General features: G+C 44.8%; 1 protein-coding gene across 1 annotated transcript in view; it reads right to left on the bottom strand.

Annotated features, from left to right (window-relative positions):
- The window catches only part of LOC141099069 (potassium voltage-gated channel subfamily A member 3-like), a 158,336-nt gene extending 140,951 nt beyond the window's left edge, over positions 1–17,385 (bottom strand). Inside the window, exon 1 of the mRNA XM_073587114.1 lies at positions 14,518–17,385. Coding sequence (XP_073443215.1) covers positions 15,619–17,190 — 1,572 coding nt within the window. The 5' untranslated portion in view covers positions 17,191–17,385 and the 3' untranslated portion in view covers positions 14,518–15,618. The remainder of the gene's footprint in view (positions 1–14,517) is intronic.
- Positions 17,386–20,652: the final 3,267 nt, after the last annotated feature.

Genomic DNA, 20,652 nt, shown 5'->3' with positions numbered 1-20,652 from the left:
TAACTTTTTTTCCCCAAAATTTTTCTTTGGACACAATTTTTTTAGTTTTGTCAAGGGTTTCAGGAGAAAATTAATCACAATATATGTTGTGCAATTTCTCCTGAGTACACGGATACCCCATGTGTGAAGGAAGACCAATCTTTAGGCGCACGGCAGTGATCAGAAGGGAAGGAGCATCATTTGAGATTCTGAATGTCAAATTGGCTGGAAATGAGAGCGGATGCCATGTCGCGTTTGGAGAGGCCCTGATGTACCTAAATAGTGGAAACCTCCCATATGTGACCCCATTATGGAAACCAGAACCCCCAAGAAACTTATCTAAATGTGTGGTGAGCACTTTGAACCCCCAAGGGCTTCACAGAAGGTTAGAACGTAGAGCCGTAAAATTAATAAATCATTATTTACACAAAAATCTTTTCATCCCCAATTTTTATTTTCCCAAGGGTAACAGGACCCCAAAAGTTATTGTGCAATTTGTCCTGAGAATGCTGATACTCTATATGTGGGAGTAAACTACTATTTGGGTGCATGGCAGAGCTCGGAAGGGAGGCAGCGCCATTTGACTTTTTTGGCTGGAATTGAGATCGGACGCCATATCGCGTTTGAAGAGCCCCTGATGTACCTAAACAGAGGAAACCCCCCCAAGTGACCCCATTTCGGAAACAAGACCCCCCCCCCCCCAAGGAACTTATCTACATGTGTGGTGAGAGCTGTGAACCCTCAAGGGCTTCACAGAAGTTTATAACATAGAGCCGTAAAATTAAAAAATCATATTTTTTCCACAAAAAACATCTTTTCGCCACCAAACTTTTATTTTTACAAGGGTAACAGGAGAAATTGGACCAAAATAGTTGTTGTGCAATTTGTCCTGAGTGCACCCATATCCCATAGGTGGGGGTAAACCACTGTTTGGGCGCACAGCAGAGCTCAGAAGGGAAGGAGCACCGTTTGACTTTTTTCAATGCAGAATTGGCTGGAAATGAGATTGGACTCCAGTTCGCGTTTGGAAAGCCCGATTTGCCTAAACAGTGAAAAAACTCCATAAGTGACACCATTTTGGAAACTAGACTCCTTACGGAACTTATCTAGATGTGTGGTGAGCACTTTCAACCCCCAAGTGCTTCACAGAAGTTTATAACGCAGAGTAGTGAAAATAAAAAATCATTTTTTTTTTTTACTCAAAAATGATTTTCTTAGTTCGCTATTTTTTATTTTCACAAGGCTAACAGGAGAAATTGGACCACAAAAGTTGTTGTGCAATTTGTCCTAAGTACACCGATACCCCATATGTGGGGGGGAACCACTGTTTGGGCGCACGGGAGAGCTCGGAAGGGAAGGAGCGCCATTTTGGAATGCAGACTTTGATGGAATGTTCTGCAGGCGTCATGTTGCGTTTGCAGAGCCCCTGATGTGCCTAAACAGTAGAAACTCCCAAGTGAACCCATTTTGGAAACTAGATCCCCGAAGGAGTTTATCTAGATGTGGGTTCAAAGTGCTTCACAGAAGTTTACAACGCAGAGCCGTGAAAATAAAATATTTTTTTTCCACAAAAGTGATTTTTTTTTTTGCCCCCAATTTTTTATTTTCCCAAGGGTAACAGGAGATATTAGAGCCCCAGAGTTGGTGTGCAATTTGTCCTGAGTACGCTGATGCCCCATATGTTGGAGTAAACCACTGTTTGGGCACACGCCTGGGCTTGGAAGGGAGGGAACACCATTTGACTTTTTGAACGCAAAATTGGTTGGAATCAATGGTGGCGCCATGTCGTTTGGAGACCCCCTGATGTACCTAAATCGTGGAAACCCCTCAATTCTAGCTCCAACCCTAACCTCAACACACTCCTAACCCTAATCCCAACCCTAATCCTTAACGGTAATCCCAACCCTTAAGGCCCCGTCTCACTAAGCAATCTCGGTAGCGAGATTGCTGCTGAGTCACAACTTTTGTGACGTACCAGCGAGATCGCTGTGTGTGACAGCGATCGGCGAGCGGCCCCCCTGCCGGTATCACTGATCGCTGCAAGAAATCTCTGGACATTTCTTTGGTCGCTGGTCTCCCGCTGGCCAGCACGCATCGCTGTGTGTGACAGGCGGGAGACCAGCGATCAGGTGTAAAAAATAAAAAAAATAAAAAATATAGTTATTCTCACCTTCCGACGTCGCGTTCAGCCATCCCGCCTCTCTCCATGCTCCGGTCCCAGTGATCCTTTGCACGAATGACCGTGAGACTTTGTTATCCCGCGAGACTGTGACATCTCGCGGTCATTCGTGCAAAGGATCACTGGGATCGGAGCGTGGAGAGAGGCGGGATGGCTGAACAGGACGTCGGAAGGTGAGAATAACTATTTTTTATTTTGATTCTATTTTTTACAGGATGGCCAGCGATGCCGGGTGCTCGGCATCGCTGTGCTGATCGCTGGTGAAGCTGTCTGTGTGACAGCTCACCAGCGATCACATACCGACTTACCAGCGATCCTGACACCTTGATATCGGTGTCGGGATCGCTGGTAAGTCGCTTAGTGTGACGGGGCCTTAACCCTAATTCCAACCCTAAACCCTAATTCTAACCCTAATGGAAAAATGAAAATATTTTTTTTATTTCATTATATTTCCCTATCTAAGGGAGTGATAAAGGGGGGGGGGGGGTTTATTTACAATTTTTTTTTTTTATTTTGATCACTGTGATAGGGTTTATCACAGTGATGAGAAAATGTATATTGAATGAATAACGGTTAATAACGGCGATCGCAAAAGAGGGGTAGGTAAAAACCGAACCAAATCATTTCTCTGGGGTCTCGGCTACCCCCGGCAGCCGAGATCCCGGAGAGAATCCGACTCTGGGGGGCGCTATACACGTTTTTAAGTACCCTTAACTACCGCCGTTAAAAGGCGTATCGGCGGCCGTTAAGGGGTTAAGGCTATGCATGAATTAAATCTGAAAGATAATTTTCCATGATGAAAACATCTCTGCAAGTTTTCTCAACGGTGGCACTAAACGACCGTTGATAGGTGAACTTTTCCCTATCAGCAGTTGTTAAATAGGATATTTACACAGGCAGACAAGAGTAATCGATGTGCACTGCGAGATCTGTACCAGACAGCTCAGTGCACATAGGCCGCCTTAGTCCTCGAGTCCTGTTTACACAGGATGATGCACTGCTGAGAATGAGGATCTTTTGCACTGCTCAGAGGATTTTTCTTACCTGATGAACAAGCATTTAGCTCAATCATTGGCAGCCTGTTTCCATGGAAAGATTATTGTGAAGAAGCACTCCCATTAACTTTCTTCATAAACCTCAGTGAAAGTGTAGTGTAGCGTCAGTGTGTTAATATACTCACAGATTTCCATCTTGTCGGGTATCCAGCAGTGTTCTGTTCCTCTTAATTCACGTAACGACAACTCAGACACTCCAAATCACAGTGCTCTGTGGAAGTGGCATTTACAATGTGTCTATAGAGCAACAGAACGAGACTCCGTAAGCTTACACTATAAGGCTATGTGCACACAATGCGTTTTTGCTTTTTTTTTTCCGCACGTAAATGGTCCAAAAACACAATGGAATACTAAAGCAAGGTAATGCAATGACAATCCTGAAGTGTTGTGCACATGATCCATAAATTTCCGTCCGTTTTTGCAGCATGTCAATTCTTTTTGCGTTTCTGCAGAGTTTTTGATTCATTGACTTCAATTGAGCCAGTCAAATCTGCAGCAAAAATGCAGGTGTAAAAAGGTTTGCATCTTTTCTGTGTATCTACTGCATATTTGCTGCAGATTTACTGCCAAAAACTCTGTGAAAGGAAATTATGTCAGAAGGAAGAAGAGTGTGTGGGCGGAGAATGTGTGTGTGGGCGGAGAATGTGTGCGTCTCTCTGTGTGTGGCATCATCTGATGGAACTACTACTCCCATCCAGCTACGTCTTTTGTCACATATAACAGAGACCGCATGAGCCGATGATCGGAGAATAGTCTCATCATCCGGCGCCTGTGTTCATTTGCAAAAAAAAAAAAAATCAAAGCATTTACATAATTACATACATACTCTATTCACATACAATATACATACTCACCGAACACCTGATCCCCGATGCTCGCTTCTCCTGCAAACAATCAAAAAATAATAAACCTACGTCGATCTCACCCAGCCTTCGGTGATACACTGACAGGAGGTAATCACTCCTGCAGTGTATCACTGAGCCACCGTGAAAGTTCACCGGCATTCATCAACTGATCAGCTCCGAGGCTCTCACTTGCGGCACTGCTGCGTGAGAAAATTATCACGCAGCGGTGTTGTGAGAGCACCAGAGCTGATGAACTCCGGTGAACTGTCACGGCAGCGCAGTGATACACTGACAGGAGGTAATTGCTCCCGCAGTGTTCCACCGGAGGCCGGGGAGAGCAGTCACATCTCCTGATGTGACTGTTCTACATGCGAGATCGCCGTGGGTCACTCGGTATTAAATGGACTACGTCGGACAGGATAGTATTATATGTTGGTTTATTATTTTTTGATTGTTTGCAGGAGACGAGTGCATCAGTATGGTAGATTTAGATTCAATAAAGGCGTCTGTGTGATTATGTCTTTATTTACCATGTAACTATAGGATAGGTGTCTTATAGACGCCTCCTATTACTAACCTGTCAGCTTGATGTCACCTGACTATACAAAGGTGACATCAACCCCACAAATATGAACCCCATTTGCCACTGCTACAGGGCAAGTGGAAAGAGCAAGGCTAAGTGCCAGAATTGGTGCATCTATTGCTGCGCCATTTCTGGGGCGTCTGAGAGCTGATGTTTTTAGCCTGGGGGGTGCCAATATCCATGGCCCCTTCCCAATCTATTAATATCAGCCCGTAGCTGTCTGCCTAGCCTTTGCTGGTTCGATTTTATAGAGGGACCCCATGTCAATTTTTTTCTTGGGTTCCCCTGTAAACTAGCAAGTAAGGCTAAGCAAACAGCTGTGAGCTGATATTAACCCCTTTCTGCCATATAAGGGGTACTATCCCATCCATGTGTCCTGGGATTTAATTCCCAAGGACGGAATAGTACGTCATAGTTGTTCAGCAGCACTCACGGGGGGAGCGCCGCTGACCCCAGCCGGGTGTCAGCTGACACTATCTGCCAGGAGCGGTCACGGACCGCCACATTAACCCCCGGAACACTGCGATCAAATATGATCGCAGTGTACCGGGGGCATAGGGAAGAATCGTGCAGGGAGGGGGCTCCCTACGTACTTCCCCAAGACCCTCGCAGCAACACGATGTGCTCGTGTTGCTCCAAGGGCCTCCTCCCTGCAGGCCTTCGGGGTCCTGCAGGGAGGCAGCTTTCTCAGTGCCTGCTGACAGCAGGCGCTGAGAAAGCCTCCTGCAGTGCCTGTTAGATCGCTGATCTGACACTCTGCACTGTAAAGTGTCAGATCAGCGATCTGACACTATACAGTGATGTCTTCCCCTGGCACAATATAATAAAGTTAAAAAAAAAAAATCATGTAAAAATAATTTTTTTTAAAAATCCTAAAAAAATAAAAAAAATTCCCTCAATTTTTTTTTGTAAATAAAAAAAAACAAAACAATAAAAATACACATATTTAGTATCGCCGCGTCCGTAACGACCCGCACTATAAAACTGTCCCACTAGTTAACCTTTAGTGAACCCCTTAAAAAAAAAAAAAAAAAACAAAAAAAACAATGCTTTATCATACCGCCGATAAAAAAGTGCAATAACACGAGACCAAAAAGGCGAATATAAACATGGTAATGCTGAACACGTCATCTTGTCCCACAAAAAACGAGCCGCCATACAGCGGCCAAAATATGGAAAAATTATAGCTCTCAAAATGTGGTGATGCAAAAACTATTTTTACAATAAAAAGTGACTTTTAGCCAGGGTGGATAAAAATCTTGATTTTTTTAAAAAAATCAAAAAAATCAGATTTTTTTGATTTAAATCAGATTTTTTTGATTTAAATCATTTGATTTAAATCAGATTTTTTAATCAAGTTGTACACAAGCAAAACTTTGTCTTTTTGCAAATCTAATTGTTTTACACAAATAAAAATATTAAAACAGTTGATTATGAAACCTAATAATTTTTATTTGCACTATTAAACACTCAGAATTGAACTACAGAGAGTAAGTACTTTTTAACAATAGCCTATCTCTAACGTTTGAAGTAAGCAAACATCTTCAGTGAATACATCAGTCCTTTAAGCCTACTGTTTATTTAGGACTTTTAATAGGAAAACCAGTTGTCCTGCTTTAGCAGTTCCTAAGCGGCAAACAAGTCCTTGGATATCCTTTTGACAGTATTTGCACTTTGCTCTTGCACCTTTCTTTCCAAGATCTGCTGCTGGCATCTCAACAAAATGAACCCAAATAGGGTCTCTCTTACGACCTGCTGCCATGGCAGGCTCACACAGATCACTTATGAAGTTTGATTGTTACTACAGCCTGAGCCAAGCACTGCTGATGTTACTACAGCCTGAGCCAAGTACTGCTGACTATCCAACAAGTTTGGGCATGTCAACTGAATGCAGGGAAAAAAGAAACTAAACCAAAACTGAAACCAAGCTAGAAGTGTGGAATTAAAGGGGCAGTATGAACAAAATGTGGAGGCTATTAATAGTTTATACAATTAAGACATGCTGCTTTTAAACACCTACCTATTGCCATATAGTAAAACAAAAAAGATTTTTACTTACTTTGGGGTCCCCCCCTCACCCTGGCGTTAGATCGTTGCCCCTAGTTTCGTCCGTGTAACTATGGGCGCACATGCACACTGCTCTCACTTCTCATTTTAATCGTGATTTATATTAAAAAAAAACCTTTTGATTTAAATCAGTGATTTAAATCATGATTAAAATCATGATTTAAATCGATCCGATTTAAATAGAAAAAAATCTTTTGATTTAAATCGTGATTTAAATCATGATTTAAATCGGCGTGATTTAAATCAATCCACCCTGCTTTTAGCGTGACAGCTGCCAAACATAAAAACCAGCCATAAATAGTAAATCAAGCCCCCCCTTTATCACACCCTTAATTAGGAAAAAATAATACAATTAAAAAAAGTATTTATTTCCATTTTGCCATTAGGGTTAAGGCTAGGGTTAGGGGTGTGTTAGGGCTAGGGTTGGGGTTAGGGTTGGAGTTTAAAATTGGGGGTTTCCACTGTTTGGGCACATCAGGAGCTCTCCAAACGCGACATGGCGTTTGATCTCAATTCCAGCCAATTCTGCGTTGAAAGTCAAACGGTGCTCCTTTCTTTCCAAGCTCTGCCATGCGCCCAAACAGTGATTTACCTCCACATATGGGGTATCAGCCTACTCCGGACAAATTGCACAACTTTTGGGGTCCAATTTCTCCTGTTTCCCTTGGGAAAATAAAAAATTGAGGGCAAAATTATCATTTTTGTGGAAAAAAGATATGATTTTATTTTTATGGCTCTACGTTATAAACTTCTGTGAAGCATTTGGGGGTTCAAAGTGCTCACCATACATATAGATAAGTTCCTTGGGGGTCTAGTTTCCAAAATGGTGACATTTGTGGGGGTTTTCAATCCGCGTACTCATGACAAATTGGACAACTTTTGCGGTCAAATTTCTCCTGTTACCCTTGGGAAAATAAAAAAATTGGTGACTAAAAGATCATGTTTGTGGAAAAAATGTGATTTTTTTATTTTCATGCCCGGGTGTTATAAACTTCTGTGAAGCAATGGGGGGTTCAAAGTGCTCACCACACATCTAAATAAGTTCCTTAGGGGGGGGTCTAGTTTCCAAAATGGTGTCATTTGTGGGGGTTTTCAACAGTTTAGGCACATCAGGGGCTCTCCAAACGCGACATGACACACGCAGAACATTCCATCAGAGTCTGCATTCCAAAAAGTCACTTCTCTTCCGAGCCCCAACGAGTGCCCATACAGTAGTTTTCTCTCACATATGCGGTTTCAGCGTACTCAGGACAAATTGGACAAACACTTTTGGGGTCCAATTTTTCCTGTTACCCTTGGGAAAATAAAAAAATTGGGGACTAAAGATCATGTTTGTGGAAAAAATATTTTTTTATTTTCACGCCCGAGCGTTATAAACTTCTGTGAAGCACTTAGGGGTTCAAAGTGCTCACCACACATCTAGATAAGTTTCCAAAATGAGGTCACTTGTGGGGAGCTTCCACTGTTCAGGCACATCAGGGGTTCTCCAAACGCGACATGGCACCCAATCTCAATTCCAGCCAATTTTGCATTGAAAAAGTCAAACGTCACTCCTTCCCTTCCAAGCTCTGCCATGCACCCAAACAGTGGTTCACCCCAAATATGGGGTATCAGCATACGCAGAACAAATTGCACAAAAACTTTTGGGGTCCTGTTTCCCTTGGGAAAAGGAAAATTGGGGGTGAAAAGATCATTTTTGTGGAAAAAATATGATTTTTTAATTTTACGACTATATGATATAAACTTATGTGAAGCCCTTGGGGGTTCAAAGTTCTCACCACACATCTAGATAAGTTGCTTGGGGGGCGTCTAGTTTCCAAAATGGTGTCATTTATGGGGGGGGGTTCCACTGTTTAAGCACATCAGGGGTTCTCCAAATGCGACATGCCATCCGATCTCAATTCCAGCCAGTCTTGCGTTGAAAAAGTCAAACAGCGCTCCTTCCCTTCCAAGCTCTGCCATGCGCCGAAACAGTGGTTCCCCTCCACATATCAGGTATCGGCGTACTCAGGACAAATTGCAAATAACTTTAGCAGTACAATTTCTCCTGTTACCCTTGGTAAAATAAAAAAAATTGGACCTGAAGTAATTTTTTTGTGAAAAAAAAGTTAAATGTTCATTTTTTTAAAAACATTCAAAAAAATCCTGTTAAGCACCTGAAGGGTTAATAAACTTCTTGAATGTGGTTATGAGCACCTTGAGGAGTACAGTTTTTAGAATGGTGTCACTTTTGAAATTTTACCACTAAAATGAAATACAATATGTCACAAGAAAACTATGTCAGAATTACCGGGATCCATGAAAGTGTTCCAGAGTTATTACCTCATAAAGGGACAGTGGTAAGAATTGTAAAAATTGGCCCGGTCATTAACGTGCAAACCACCCTTGGGGGTTAATGGCCTGGTAACCTTTATGGCTATTGGCGCATTCCCATAATATTAACATTAGCCCTCAGCTGTCAGCTTTCCCTCTGCTGGTTATGAAAATTATGTGGGAGCCCACGCAATTTTTTAAAAATTTTTTTTGAAAAATAAACAGATATTGCGTTTCACACAGATTTCTGACAGTTGCTGTTTTGTTACAGCGTTCACTATGTTAATGCTCCCATATTGGCTGATGACTGTGTATGTGGGCATGCGTCTTTAACTCTTTATGTACCTTTTATCAATGAGGGCATCTGGCTGGCAGTCACAAAATTTTGCACAGTCACACGTCTGGACCCCGAGAGCGTCATAGGCTATGTTTTGAGGCGAAATTTTAACCCAGCGCTCTCCAATTCACCAATTTTGCCCCATCTACATAATGGGGAAAAAGTGAAAGGAAAAGTGTTGGAGGCAAATTGACAGCTGCCAGATGTGAACAAGGGGGACTTAAAGAATGAGAGCGATGGCGCCAAAGAGTATATACCGTAGAGTTGCTAAGGTGGGGCCCTGACATGGGATACTCACCACACGCGGGGATATGAACACACACACAAAATGCGCCACACACTACCACGTGCTTCAACACATATACCACCCTCAGCACACACTTCACCAAACATACACCAACCTCGCCACATAAAAGTCGAAACAAAAAAGTCGCCACTCAAAATTCGCCATGCTGTCCCAGAGCTGTTTAAAAGATGAAAAATGAGCTGTGATTGGTTGCTATCAGCAACAGTTTTCTTTGTAGACAGTTGTGGTAACTGAGGCCTATTATTCTTATCATTTCTATGGTGTTATCGTCCGTCTGTAAAGCTGGAAATAACACAATTTATTACTGTGCCAACACAGACCACCCTCTGACACAGACTGTAGGGGGAGCCCAGTATCACACAGGATAGGATTAGATACACGGCTCAGCAGTCAGTATCACACAGGATAGGAATAGATACACGGCTCAGCGGACAGTATCACACAGCATAGGATTAGATGCACAGTTTTTATGTGCAATATAATCGTTATAATTTGTTATAACTAACCACAGTTGGTTATTATACCCAGGCATAGTAACTAAGACACCAGAAACGCATTGAGAACGCAAGCATCTATATCTTCTATGCTGGCATTTTAACCTCTACCCTGTATCGATTGAAGCTCTGACGAAATGAAAGATGCTTCGTGACTGGTTGGTGATACACACACACATACAGTTTTATATATACATATATATTCACTTATATTTGTTTTGTGTGTAAACATTATACTTGAACATGGTATGTAATGACATTATGGTCTTCAATGGAGAATGAAAAAGAAAAGGTTGAACAAGGAAATGACATAACAATTCTTTTTTTTTTTATATATATCTTTATTTAGCTCTATGTATTTACAAAAACGCATGAAAAACGCATTAAAAAACCGCATAAAAAACGCAGTGGAAAATACTTGCGTTTTTCTGCCAAGACATGCAGAAACATTGCAGAAATTTATGCAACATGCGCACATAGCCTAAAAGAGACTTCCGGCTCAGACTGACCTCTATGTATGAGAGAACTGTGATATAGAAAGTGGATTGCTCTCATGTAACTCAGAAAAGAAGCAAAACAGAGCTGGATACTGAAGAGAATGGCAGTCAGTGAGTATATAAACACATTGACTAACATTTACACAAGTTTAAGGGGGGGAAAAAGTTAATGGGAATGCTCCTTTAAGAATACTTATGCATGATAATATTTCAGTGCAAATGTACCCTAACGCCTCTTTCACACATCAGGTTTTTGCCGTCAGGCACAATCCGTCGGCTCGATGGATCCGTCGCAGATTGTAAAAATCTGATGTTACGGATCTGTTTTTCCTACGGATTTGACCAGCGGATCCAGCGAAAAAATGGATCCGTCGCATCAGTTTTTTTCATCCGTTTCTTCCGGTTTTCAACGGATCCGTTTTTTAAAATAGAGAAAGGATAGAAATGATAGATAGAATGGAGACATACATTACCTGTGGTAACCTCTTCCCTTCGATTTTCGCACGCTTCAGAGTTCACTCCAGGTCAGGCTGTGAGGGGGCGGAGCTTCAGTGTCATCAGCGCTAGTCACTGAACCTTCGCTCCCAGCATCTCATTCCTCAGTGCTTTATAGCCGGGGTGGTCACATTAGCACTGCTCTGGGTTGTAAAGTATTTAACCCCAGATATAGATTACACCATGGGACTTGACTGTTCGCCTGACAGATATGGGTATATTGTTGTTTTTTTATTTCTTTCAGGAGATCAAGGGCTTCGATTGGATTAGGAGAACAATAAAGATGGAAAACCTGTGTTTATTTATTTAATTAAAAGACTTTATTCTTATTGTGTGTGTTTATTTAACCCTTGAATAACTCTAGGATTAGTAATTGGAGAGGTGTCTTATTGACACCTCTCCATTACTAACCTTAATGTCACCTTACAATAGCAAGCACTACAGGGCAAGTGGGAAGAGCTGGGCAAAGCGCCAGAATTGGTGCATCTAATAGATGCGCCTTTTCTGGGCAGCTGCGGGCTGTTATTTTTAGGCTGGGGGGGCAATATCAATGGCCCCTTACCACCCTGAGAATATCAGCCCCCAGCTGTCTGCTTTAGCAAGGCTGGTTGTCAAAAATGGGGGGGGGGGACTCCACGCCGTTATCTTAAATTTAAATAATTTTTTTAAAAAGTGTGGAAACCCCTCTATTCTTGATAACGAGCCTTGCTGAAGCTGACAGCTGAGGGTCGCAGCCCACAGCTGTGAGTTTCGTCTGGCTGGTTATCAAAAATAGGGGGAGACCCACTTCGTTTTTTTTTTTTATTTACGAGCTGAAGATCCCGGCGCTACACGGGCATAGTAACTGACTACGGTTAGTTATAACACATTATGATGAATATATCTATATATATATATATATATATATATATATATATATATATATAGCTGAGTGTAAAGCCCCGCCCATTCCGCATAGCCACACTCACTATAATATCCCACCTCATCCCGTCAGCCAGAGCTACCGGACTACTACCCATAATATCCCACATGATCCCGTCAGCCAGAGCCACCGGACTACTACTACTAATATCCCATATCATCCCGTCAGCCTGGAGTCAGAACCAGAGCGCTGAGTGGAACGGTCCTAACTTCCATACTGGGGATCCCTTTAAGAGAGACCTGGTGTCAGAACCAGACTGCTGAGTGGATTTGCCCTGAGTTCCATACCAATGATCCCTTTAATAGAAGCCTGAGGTGAGAATCAGAGCGCTGAGGGATTTACCCTAACTTCCATACCGGAGATCTCTTTAAGAGAGGCCTGGGGTCAGTACCAAAGCGCAGAGTGGATTTTCCCTCACTTCCGTACCGAGGATCCCTTTAAGAGGGGACTTGGGTCAGAACCAGAGCGCAGTGTGGATTTGCCCTAACTTCCATACCGGAGATTCCTTTAAGAGAGCCTGGGATCAGTACCAGAGCATTTGAGGGCAATTGCCCTGACTTCCATACCGGGGATCCCTTTAAGAGAGGCCTGGGGTCAGAATTAAAGCGCTGGATGGATTTGCCCTGACTTCCATACCGGAGATCCCTTTAAGAAAGGCCTGTGGTCAGTACCAAAGCACAGAGTGGATTTGCCCTAAATTCCATACCAATGATCCCTTTTAAGAGACCCTGGGGTCAGTACCAAAGCAATGGATGGATTTGGTCTGACTTCCATTCCAATGATCCCTTTAAGAGGAAAGATGTGCCTACGGGATGGAGGATGTGTGATGGGGAAATAAGCACGGGACAGGGGATTCATTTCTGTCATGTGATCTCTGCTCCTTTCAGGGGGGCAGACAATGGCTGGAAGCTTATGTTCCCAGGGATGCTAGATTTCTCCCATCATGTCAGTGTCTGTTGAGGTGTTGTCAAGTGGGAAAACTGTTGGTCATAGCAACCAATCACAGCTCAGCTACTTTTAACCAGCTCTGGTGAAATGATGCTTAGTGATTGTTTACAAGGAAAACTGTTGCTCATAGCAACCAATCACAGTTCAGCTTCTTTTGAATAGCTCTGGTGAAATGAAAGATGCTTCGTGATTGGTTAGTGACACACACACACATTTATTTTTATATATAGAGATTTATATTCAGAGCAGGAGCAGCAGATGCATACTCCCATCCGTCGCTCCTGCTCTCACTGCAAATAGTGGTAGTAGGTGTCGGATGATGGGATCAGTTGTCCCATCAGCTGACATCAGTGACCAGAGGTAAACTGAGCATTCTCAGTTAAAAAAACGGAATCTGTCGCCGGATTCTGTCATTGACGGTGAACGACGGATCTGTCGCCCATTCTAGCTGACGGATGGCGACAGATCAGTCGCTGACTTTTCGATGGAGGCAAAAAACGTTGCTTTGTGCGTCGTGTCCGGCCGCCGGACAGAGAATTTCCAACGGTTCCGGCGAACGATGGATGAAACGTGAGGCCATCAGTCTCAATCTGTTGCTAATACAAGTCTTTGAGAAAAAAACGGATCCAGCGGCATCAATTGCCGGATCCGTTTTTTTACAAATTTGACGGATTGCGACTGATGTGTGAAAGAGGCCTAAGCCACTGCCAGACACCTCATTCCTCCTTGCAGATCTCTAGTGTTGGTGTATCTATCTCCCTGGAGAAATGAATAGGAAGTTATAAATCAACATTCCCAATTCATTCCCCTGACATCATCAGTTGGGAGGTCCCATACAAATTAAATGGTCTACTATCAGTAATAACACTGTATGCTGTGCTACATTGCCATTAAAAGTGCTACAACTGTGCCTGCCATGTGAATAGGCTCTCACATTAACCACATACATCACTTACCCATTTGTTAAATTATTTCCATATACCGCGTCTTTTTGCACACTTAAATGGCTTATGAGATTAAAACAAGCTATCACCTACGGTGACGACACGCTGATCGGTGGGTGTCCCACACCACTGGGTCACATACACCAAATGACAGATTGAGAATCTTTTATCCCGGCATTCGGACCCCCAGTGATTAACAAGGTAATAGGTGATAAGTAAACCTGGCAAGTCACAGGCAAAAACGCTGCACTATAAACCCTCAAAGTAGGACAACACATGTGACATTTATATCACATACACGAGTAAGATACCTGAAGATAACTAATTGTGAGCCCACTGGAAACAAGGTAGGGAATCAGATCAATCTCACAACCTATATAGAAACATATCTACCCATATCTGTCTGTCACCAATATTGTTCGACACTTCCACCAGTCTGAAATATCTAGTGTAGACCCCTGGATATAAGTTATATATAACTATACATGCTACATCTGTAAGCAGATGTGTGTGCGCCCATCGGAGTCAGCCACTACACATTCAGCAACTCACCGTTCTCTGGTTCTATTGCTCCCCATGGTGAAGGGGTCTGCGGCCAGGTTACATTTCTCGAGTTGGTTACTTCCAGCCCCTCTTCTCTTTGTAAGGCTTGTTCATTGCTGTAGTCATGTAAGTGCTGATTTGTTTCCATTCCGAAAGTGCTTTTCTTCTAATGCTACAATTTATTTTTGTCTGAATATCAATACGTTGGGGGGGGGGCTTTATTTCCCATCCCTAACCCATGATATGATGGAGGACCACCAATGTGTTTGTTCTTTGCCTACACCCTCATCTCTGTCTTGGGAGCGTTAGGGTGCCCTTCACAGTGTAGGGTTGGATTGGTTCTTTAGATTCCAGGTAGGCATCAGCTCTTCATACCTACTCTGCAAATCTCTCTGGGATTAACTTTCTCTGAGCGTTTTCCCAACAACAGCGTCTGTGTTAAGTTGGAACCATCTGGATGGTTGGTATGGAAACAGGGATGCCATGACAACTGGGTTTCTCGGGAAACCTACGTTGCTATGGAAACTGCATCACTCGGGTCAGAATTAGTAACTTCCGATGAAAAGCAAGTCCAGCAGTTTAATCTTCTTCAGACATGTTGACTGTCACAGCCATAACAACAGCGCAGAGGGCAGCTCCAGCCATAGGTCTTGGCACTCGTATGGAAAGGGAACACTTGTTGCAGTTGTGGCTGCTGCCTACGTCTATGTTATCTATCAGCAGCTGGCTTCTAGTGGTCACCGCCTGTCAATGGACTAGTATTAGACAAGGAAGGATTGCGTCCTTACACTAAGTGCGATGATAGTAAATCCCAAAAGAAGAAATGTGCCAAACTGAGGTACAATGATCCAAAACAAGCATGAAATGCTCTGCAGTCACCAGTTCCAAGTCTGAGGTTACTAAAAGCAGCACTTCGGAAGGGGGAACAGGTAGCTAGCCTCTCGCCCCAAAATAATGAGGATAAAGAAATGTGCAGGCTCCGTGGGTCAGCCCCTCTGTGATATCCTAGAGCTTCTTCCCAGAAAATGAACACTAAAAAGTGGGACAGGCTGATGTTGATGGTAGTGACATTTCTAGAGTTGGACACATCCATGACCCCTACACGTCTTATTACACATCTGTAAAGATCTTCTTGATATTGACACAGTTTGGGTTATTGGTGGTGCAATTGGCAGTCTTAAAGCTGGGCTGCGTGAAGGGTCCAGGGCTCACCCCTTCTTCTATGACCATGTACTCAGATTTGCTCAGGGTGGAATTACTACGAGTCTTTTTAAGGTCCTCATTTGAGGACAAGTGCTGGCAGCTGCCCACATGGAGGTACTGGGCTTGTTCTTCCCCTTCAGTCTCCCTGTGATAGAAGTAGTTGAAGTTGGAGACTATGACAGGCACTGGTAGGGCTATGGTGAGCACTCCAGCAATGGCACACAGAGAGCCCACTATTTTACCTCCTATGGTGACTGGGTGCATATCCCCGTACCCTACAGTAGTCATAGTGACCACTGCCCACCAGAAGGCGTCTGGGATGCTGTTGAAACCTGAGGAAGGGTCATCAGCCTCAGCAAAGTACACAGCGCTGGAAAACAAGATGACTCCGATGAAGAGGAAGAAAATGAGCAGTCCCAGCTCCCTCATACTGGCCTTGAGGGTCTGACCCAAAATCTGGAGCCCCTTGGAATGTCTGGAAAGCTTGAAGATACGAAAGACTCTGACCAAGCGGATCACCCTCAGGATGGCCAAGGACATGGCCTGCTGCCCATTGCCCTGGCGCTCAGCAAGCTCAGTGCCCAGGGTGATGAAGTAAGGGATGATGGCCACGATGTCTATGATGTTCATGATGTTCTTGGAGAAGGTGGCTTTGCTCGGGCAGGCGAAGAACCTGACCAAGAGCTCAAAGGAGAACCAGATGATACATAAAGTCTCCACCACAAAGAAGGGGTCGGTGAAGGAGCTGGAGAGGTAGGGGCCAGTGCCGTTCCCTGCTGGCAGCACCGGGCCATTGTACTCCTTGTCGTCCCGGAACTCGGGCAAAGTCTCCAGGCAGAAGATGACGATGGAGATGAGGATGACCAGCACCGACACGATGGCGATGCCCCGGGCAGGACCCGAGCTCTCCGGGTACTCGAACAGCAGCCACACCTGTCTCTGGAAGTCGTTGGCGGGCAGCGGGCGCTCCTCCTCCCTGATGAAGCCCTCGTCCTCTCGGAACTTCTCCATGGCCTCCTCGCCCAGCTCGTAGAAGCGGATCTCCTCGGAGAAGATGTCGATGGGCACATTGACGGGTCTGCGGATCCGGCCCCCGGACTGGTAGTAGTACAGGATGGCATCGAAGCTCGGACGGTTCCGGTCAAAGAAGTACTCGTTCCTCAGGGGGTCGAAGTAGCGCATCCGCTTCTTGGGGTCGCCCAGCAGCGTGTCGGGGAACTGGGCTAAAGTTTTCAGCTGCGTCTCGAAGCGCAGCCCGGAGATGTTGATGACCACCCGCTCGCAGCACTCGTGCTCGTCCTGCTCGTAGGTCTCGGAGGAGCGCAGCCCCGGCGTCTCCTCCAGGAGGTTGTCACACGCCACCACCGTCATGATCTCCTGCTCCCCGTCCGTGTAGCCCGGGTTCACGATGTTGCTGTTGGCGCGGTGCCTGGTGGAGGACGGCGGAGGCGAGTGCAGGAGGCTGAGGTGCTCGTCCATAAAGCTGCGAGGAGCGCGGGCAGGGGAAGCGGCGGCCTCCTCCTTCAGCCCTCCCAAAGAGCCGGCGGCTCCCCTCCCCGCTCCCCCTGTTGCTTCAGCCCCCGTCACCGCCGAGCTGTCACGGTCCGTGGTCTCTAGCGTCTCCCAGCCGCGGGAGCCGGCTCTGTGCTTATATAGACTCCCGCCTTCTCCTCACCTTTAGCCACGCCCTGCGTTACGCCCCGCCCACAGAGAGCCGCTGCTGGCGCCCAGCGACCACCTGAAGCTGACCTGCGCGGCGGGTAATGTGGTACTACAAGCCTCAGCGTGCCCTGCTCCCACTCGTGCTGCCATGTGTGACGGTGTACACAAAGCGCCCGTCACCCGGAGCCCCGACACATGGCGGAATGGAACACATAGGAGCTGTACAGACGGGCGGAGGTCACTGTGTACAGCGCAGCGTCTGTATACAGCTCGCCCAGTGCATGTGTGTACCGGCCTCTGCCTCCAGGGGGCGCTCAGGCTGCAGAGCCCTGATAATGGCTGCCCGGTGCCAGCATCCCCCCATACACAGCCATGTACACACAGCTTGCTACACACATAGAAATACACAGAGACGGTGTCACACACAGAAATACTCACAGGTAGATACACAGAGGTATACACAGATACATAAACCTGCACAGAGGCATACACACAGACACAAGCAGGTAGATACACACATATATACACACACATACATAGAGTTACATGCATATACACACACATACAGTACAGGCCAAAAGTTTGGACACACCTTCTCATTCAAAGAGTTTTCTTTATTTTCATGACTATGAAAATTGTAGATTCACTCTGAAGGCATCAAAACTATGAATTAACACATGTGGAATTATTTAATTAACAAAAAGTGTGAAACAACTGAAAATATGTCTTATATTCTAGGTTCTTCAAAATAGCCACCTTTTGCTTTGATTACTGCTTTGCACACTCTTGGCATTCTCTTGATGAGCTTCAAGAGGTAGTCACCAGAAATGGTCTTCCAACAGTCTTGAAGGAGTTCCCAGAGATGCTTAACACTTGTTGGCCCTTTTGCCTTCACTCTGCGGTCCAGCTCACCCCAAACCATCTCGATTGGGTTCAGGTCTGGTGACTGTGGAGGCCAGGTCATCTGGCGCAGCACCTCATCACTCTCCTTCTTGGTCAAATAGCCCTTACTCAGCCTGGAGGTGTGTTTGGGGTCATTGTCCTGTTGAAAAATAAATGATGGTCCAACTAAACGCAAACCCGATGGAATAGCATGCCGCTGCAAGATGCTGTGGTAGCCATGCTGGTTCAGTATGCCTTCAATTTTGAATAAATCCCCAACAGTGTCACCAGCATAGCACCCCCACACCATCACACCTTCTCCTCCACGCTTCACGGTGGGAACCAGGCATGTAGAGTCCATCCGTTCACCTTTTCTGCGTCGCACAAAGACATGGTGGTTGGAACCAAAGATCTCAAATTTGGACTCATCAGACCAAAGCACAGATTTCCACTGGCCTAATGTCCATTCCTTGTGTTCTTTAGCCCAAACAAGTCTCTTCTGCTTGTTGCCTGTCCTTAGCAGTGGTTTCCTAGCAGCTATTTTACCATGAAGGCCTGCTGCACAAAGTCTCCCCTTAACAGTTGTTGTAGAGATGTGTCTGCTGCTACAGCTCTGTGTGGCATTGACCTGGTCTCTAATCTGAGCTGCTGTTAACCTGCGATTTCTGAGGCTGGTGACTTTGAATTAGACGGTGTGTCCAAACTTTTGGTCTGTACTGTACATACAGAGATGCATAGACACATACATACTGTACACACTGTCCACACACATGCATACATACAGAGATACATGCACATACATACATGCATACATAGATACATACTGTCACACACATACACACAGAGATACATACTGTACATACACATGCATATATACAGAGATACATGCACATACATACATAGATACATACTGTCACACACATACACACAGCAATACATACTGTACATACACATGCATATATACAGAGATACATGCACATACATACATAGATACATACTGTCACACACACACACAGAGATACATACTGTACACACACATGCATATATACAGAGATACACACACCTGCATGTGTTCCCATCTTCTGACTCCTGGGGATCTCTCTCATTCATGCAGCTGATGGAATTGTTCTCACTTTACTTTCCTGGAGCTCAACATGTTTTGTAATTTCATTTTTTGTAATAAATGTTGTGCTTCATATTCTAATAAACCCCCAAGTGCTGAACACATTAGTATTCTTACCTTTCTGATTGCTGCCCAGTTCTTTCTCCTGTCTAGTTTTTCAGCTAGGGATGTGACAGTGGATGAGGGGTGGCTGTAATAAGCTTTTGTGGCCAGTTTGCCATCACTTATCACGTGACATGAGCCCCCTACAGTGGGGACCCCCTAGGTAAATGCTACGGCCTGTACGGTATGTGTGCGCTGCGATCAGCACCACGGCCAGCGATCAGGCGCTATCCAGTAAGACCATTGTTCTGTCTGCTGCTATCATAAGCTCTGCTGAACGTGGATATTATACAGTCACAGCTAGAAAGCCTCCAGCTGCTCGCATTCTCTGTGTTGCAGCCATATGTGTCACCGCACATCTGCACCATATTGTGTTTGTGTCAAAATCAGCCCAATACAAATGCAAGAGCAGGATTAAAGGGGTTGTTTCAACTAAATAACCTTTAATTCTTCAGCAGATTGGAATAATAAGCTCTGGACTCCCACATGATTCCTCTAGAATGACCGCTCTGGAGGATGTGCTGACCCAAGTCCTCCAGACTCTGAACGGTTCCTTATGGAAGCTCCCTGCATAGGACAAGAAAGGGAGACCTAGGCAGATGATCTCCCACTAGGATGGTCATAAATGCTACAACAGGAAATATACCAGGTGTTCCCCTAATGGAAAGCCTCATAATGTAAGTTTATTTACTGGTCACTCTACTTTTGTCACTCTTATAAAGGAATGGATGACTAAATAGGAGCTACATTGTGGCATGTATAGGAGAATTAAAAATATTATGCATAGCCAGGGGCATTGTGGCTTTATTGGGGCAATGTTGTCAATATTAAAGGGGTTGACAAGTCTTAAACTACAGTCCGCAGTCAATCTATGTGACTGCAGACTTGTGAATCCTTACAGAGCGCACGCTGCGCGCTGTGAACATGTGACAGTCATGTGAGCGGTCATGTGAGCGCAAGTATGTGATTTGCATGCTTCCGGCCACATTCTGACTAGACTGTATCAGGCCTTGCTCAGTACACTTGCATTGAGGTAGAATGGATACAGTCTAGTTGGAACGTGACCGCATATTTGCCAGTCGCATACTTACAGTCACGTCCCCTCCTCTCCTGACACCGGAGCATTCTCACAACACACAGTGTGCACAATATGAAGATTCGTGAGCCTGCAG

This window comes from Dendrobates tinctorius, unplaced genomic scaffold (genome assembly GCF_039654945.1).
Source record: "Dendrobates tinctorius isolate UK_male_01 unplaced genomic scaffold, ASM3965494v1 ptg000098l, whole genome shotgun sequence".
Lineage (NCBI taxonomy): Eukaryota > Metazoa > Chordata > Amphibia > Anura > Dendrobatidae > Dendrobates > Dendrobates tinctorius.
This window is presented reverse-complemented; position numbering and strand designations above follow the sequence as displayed.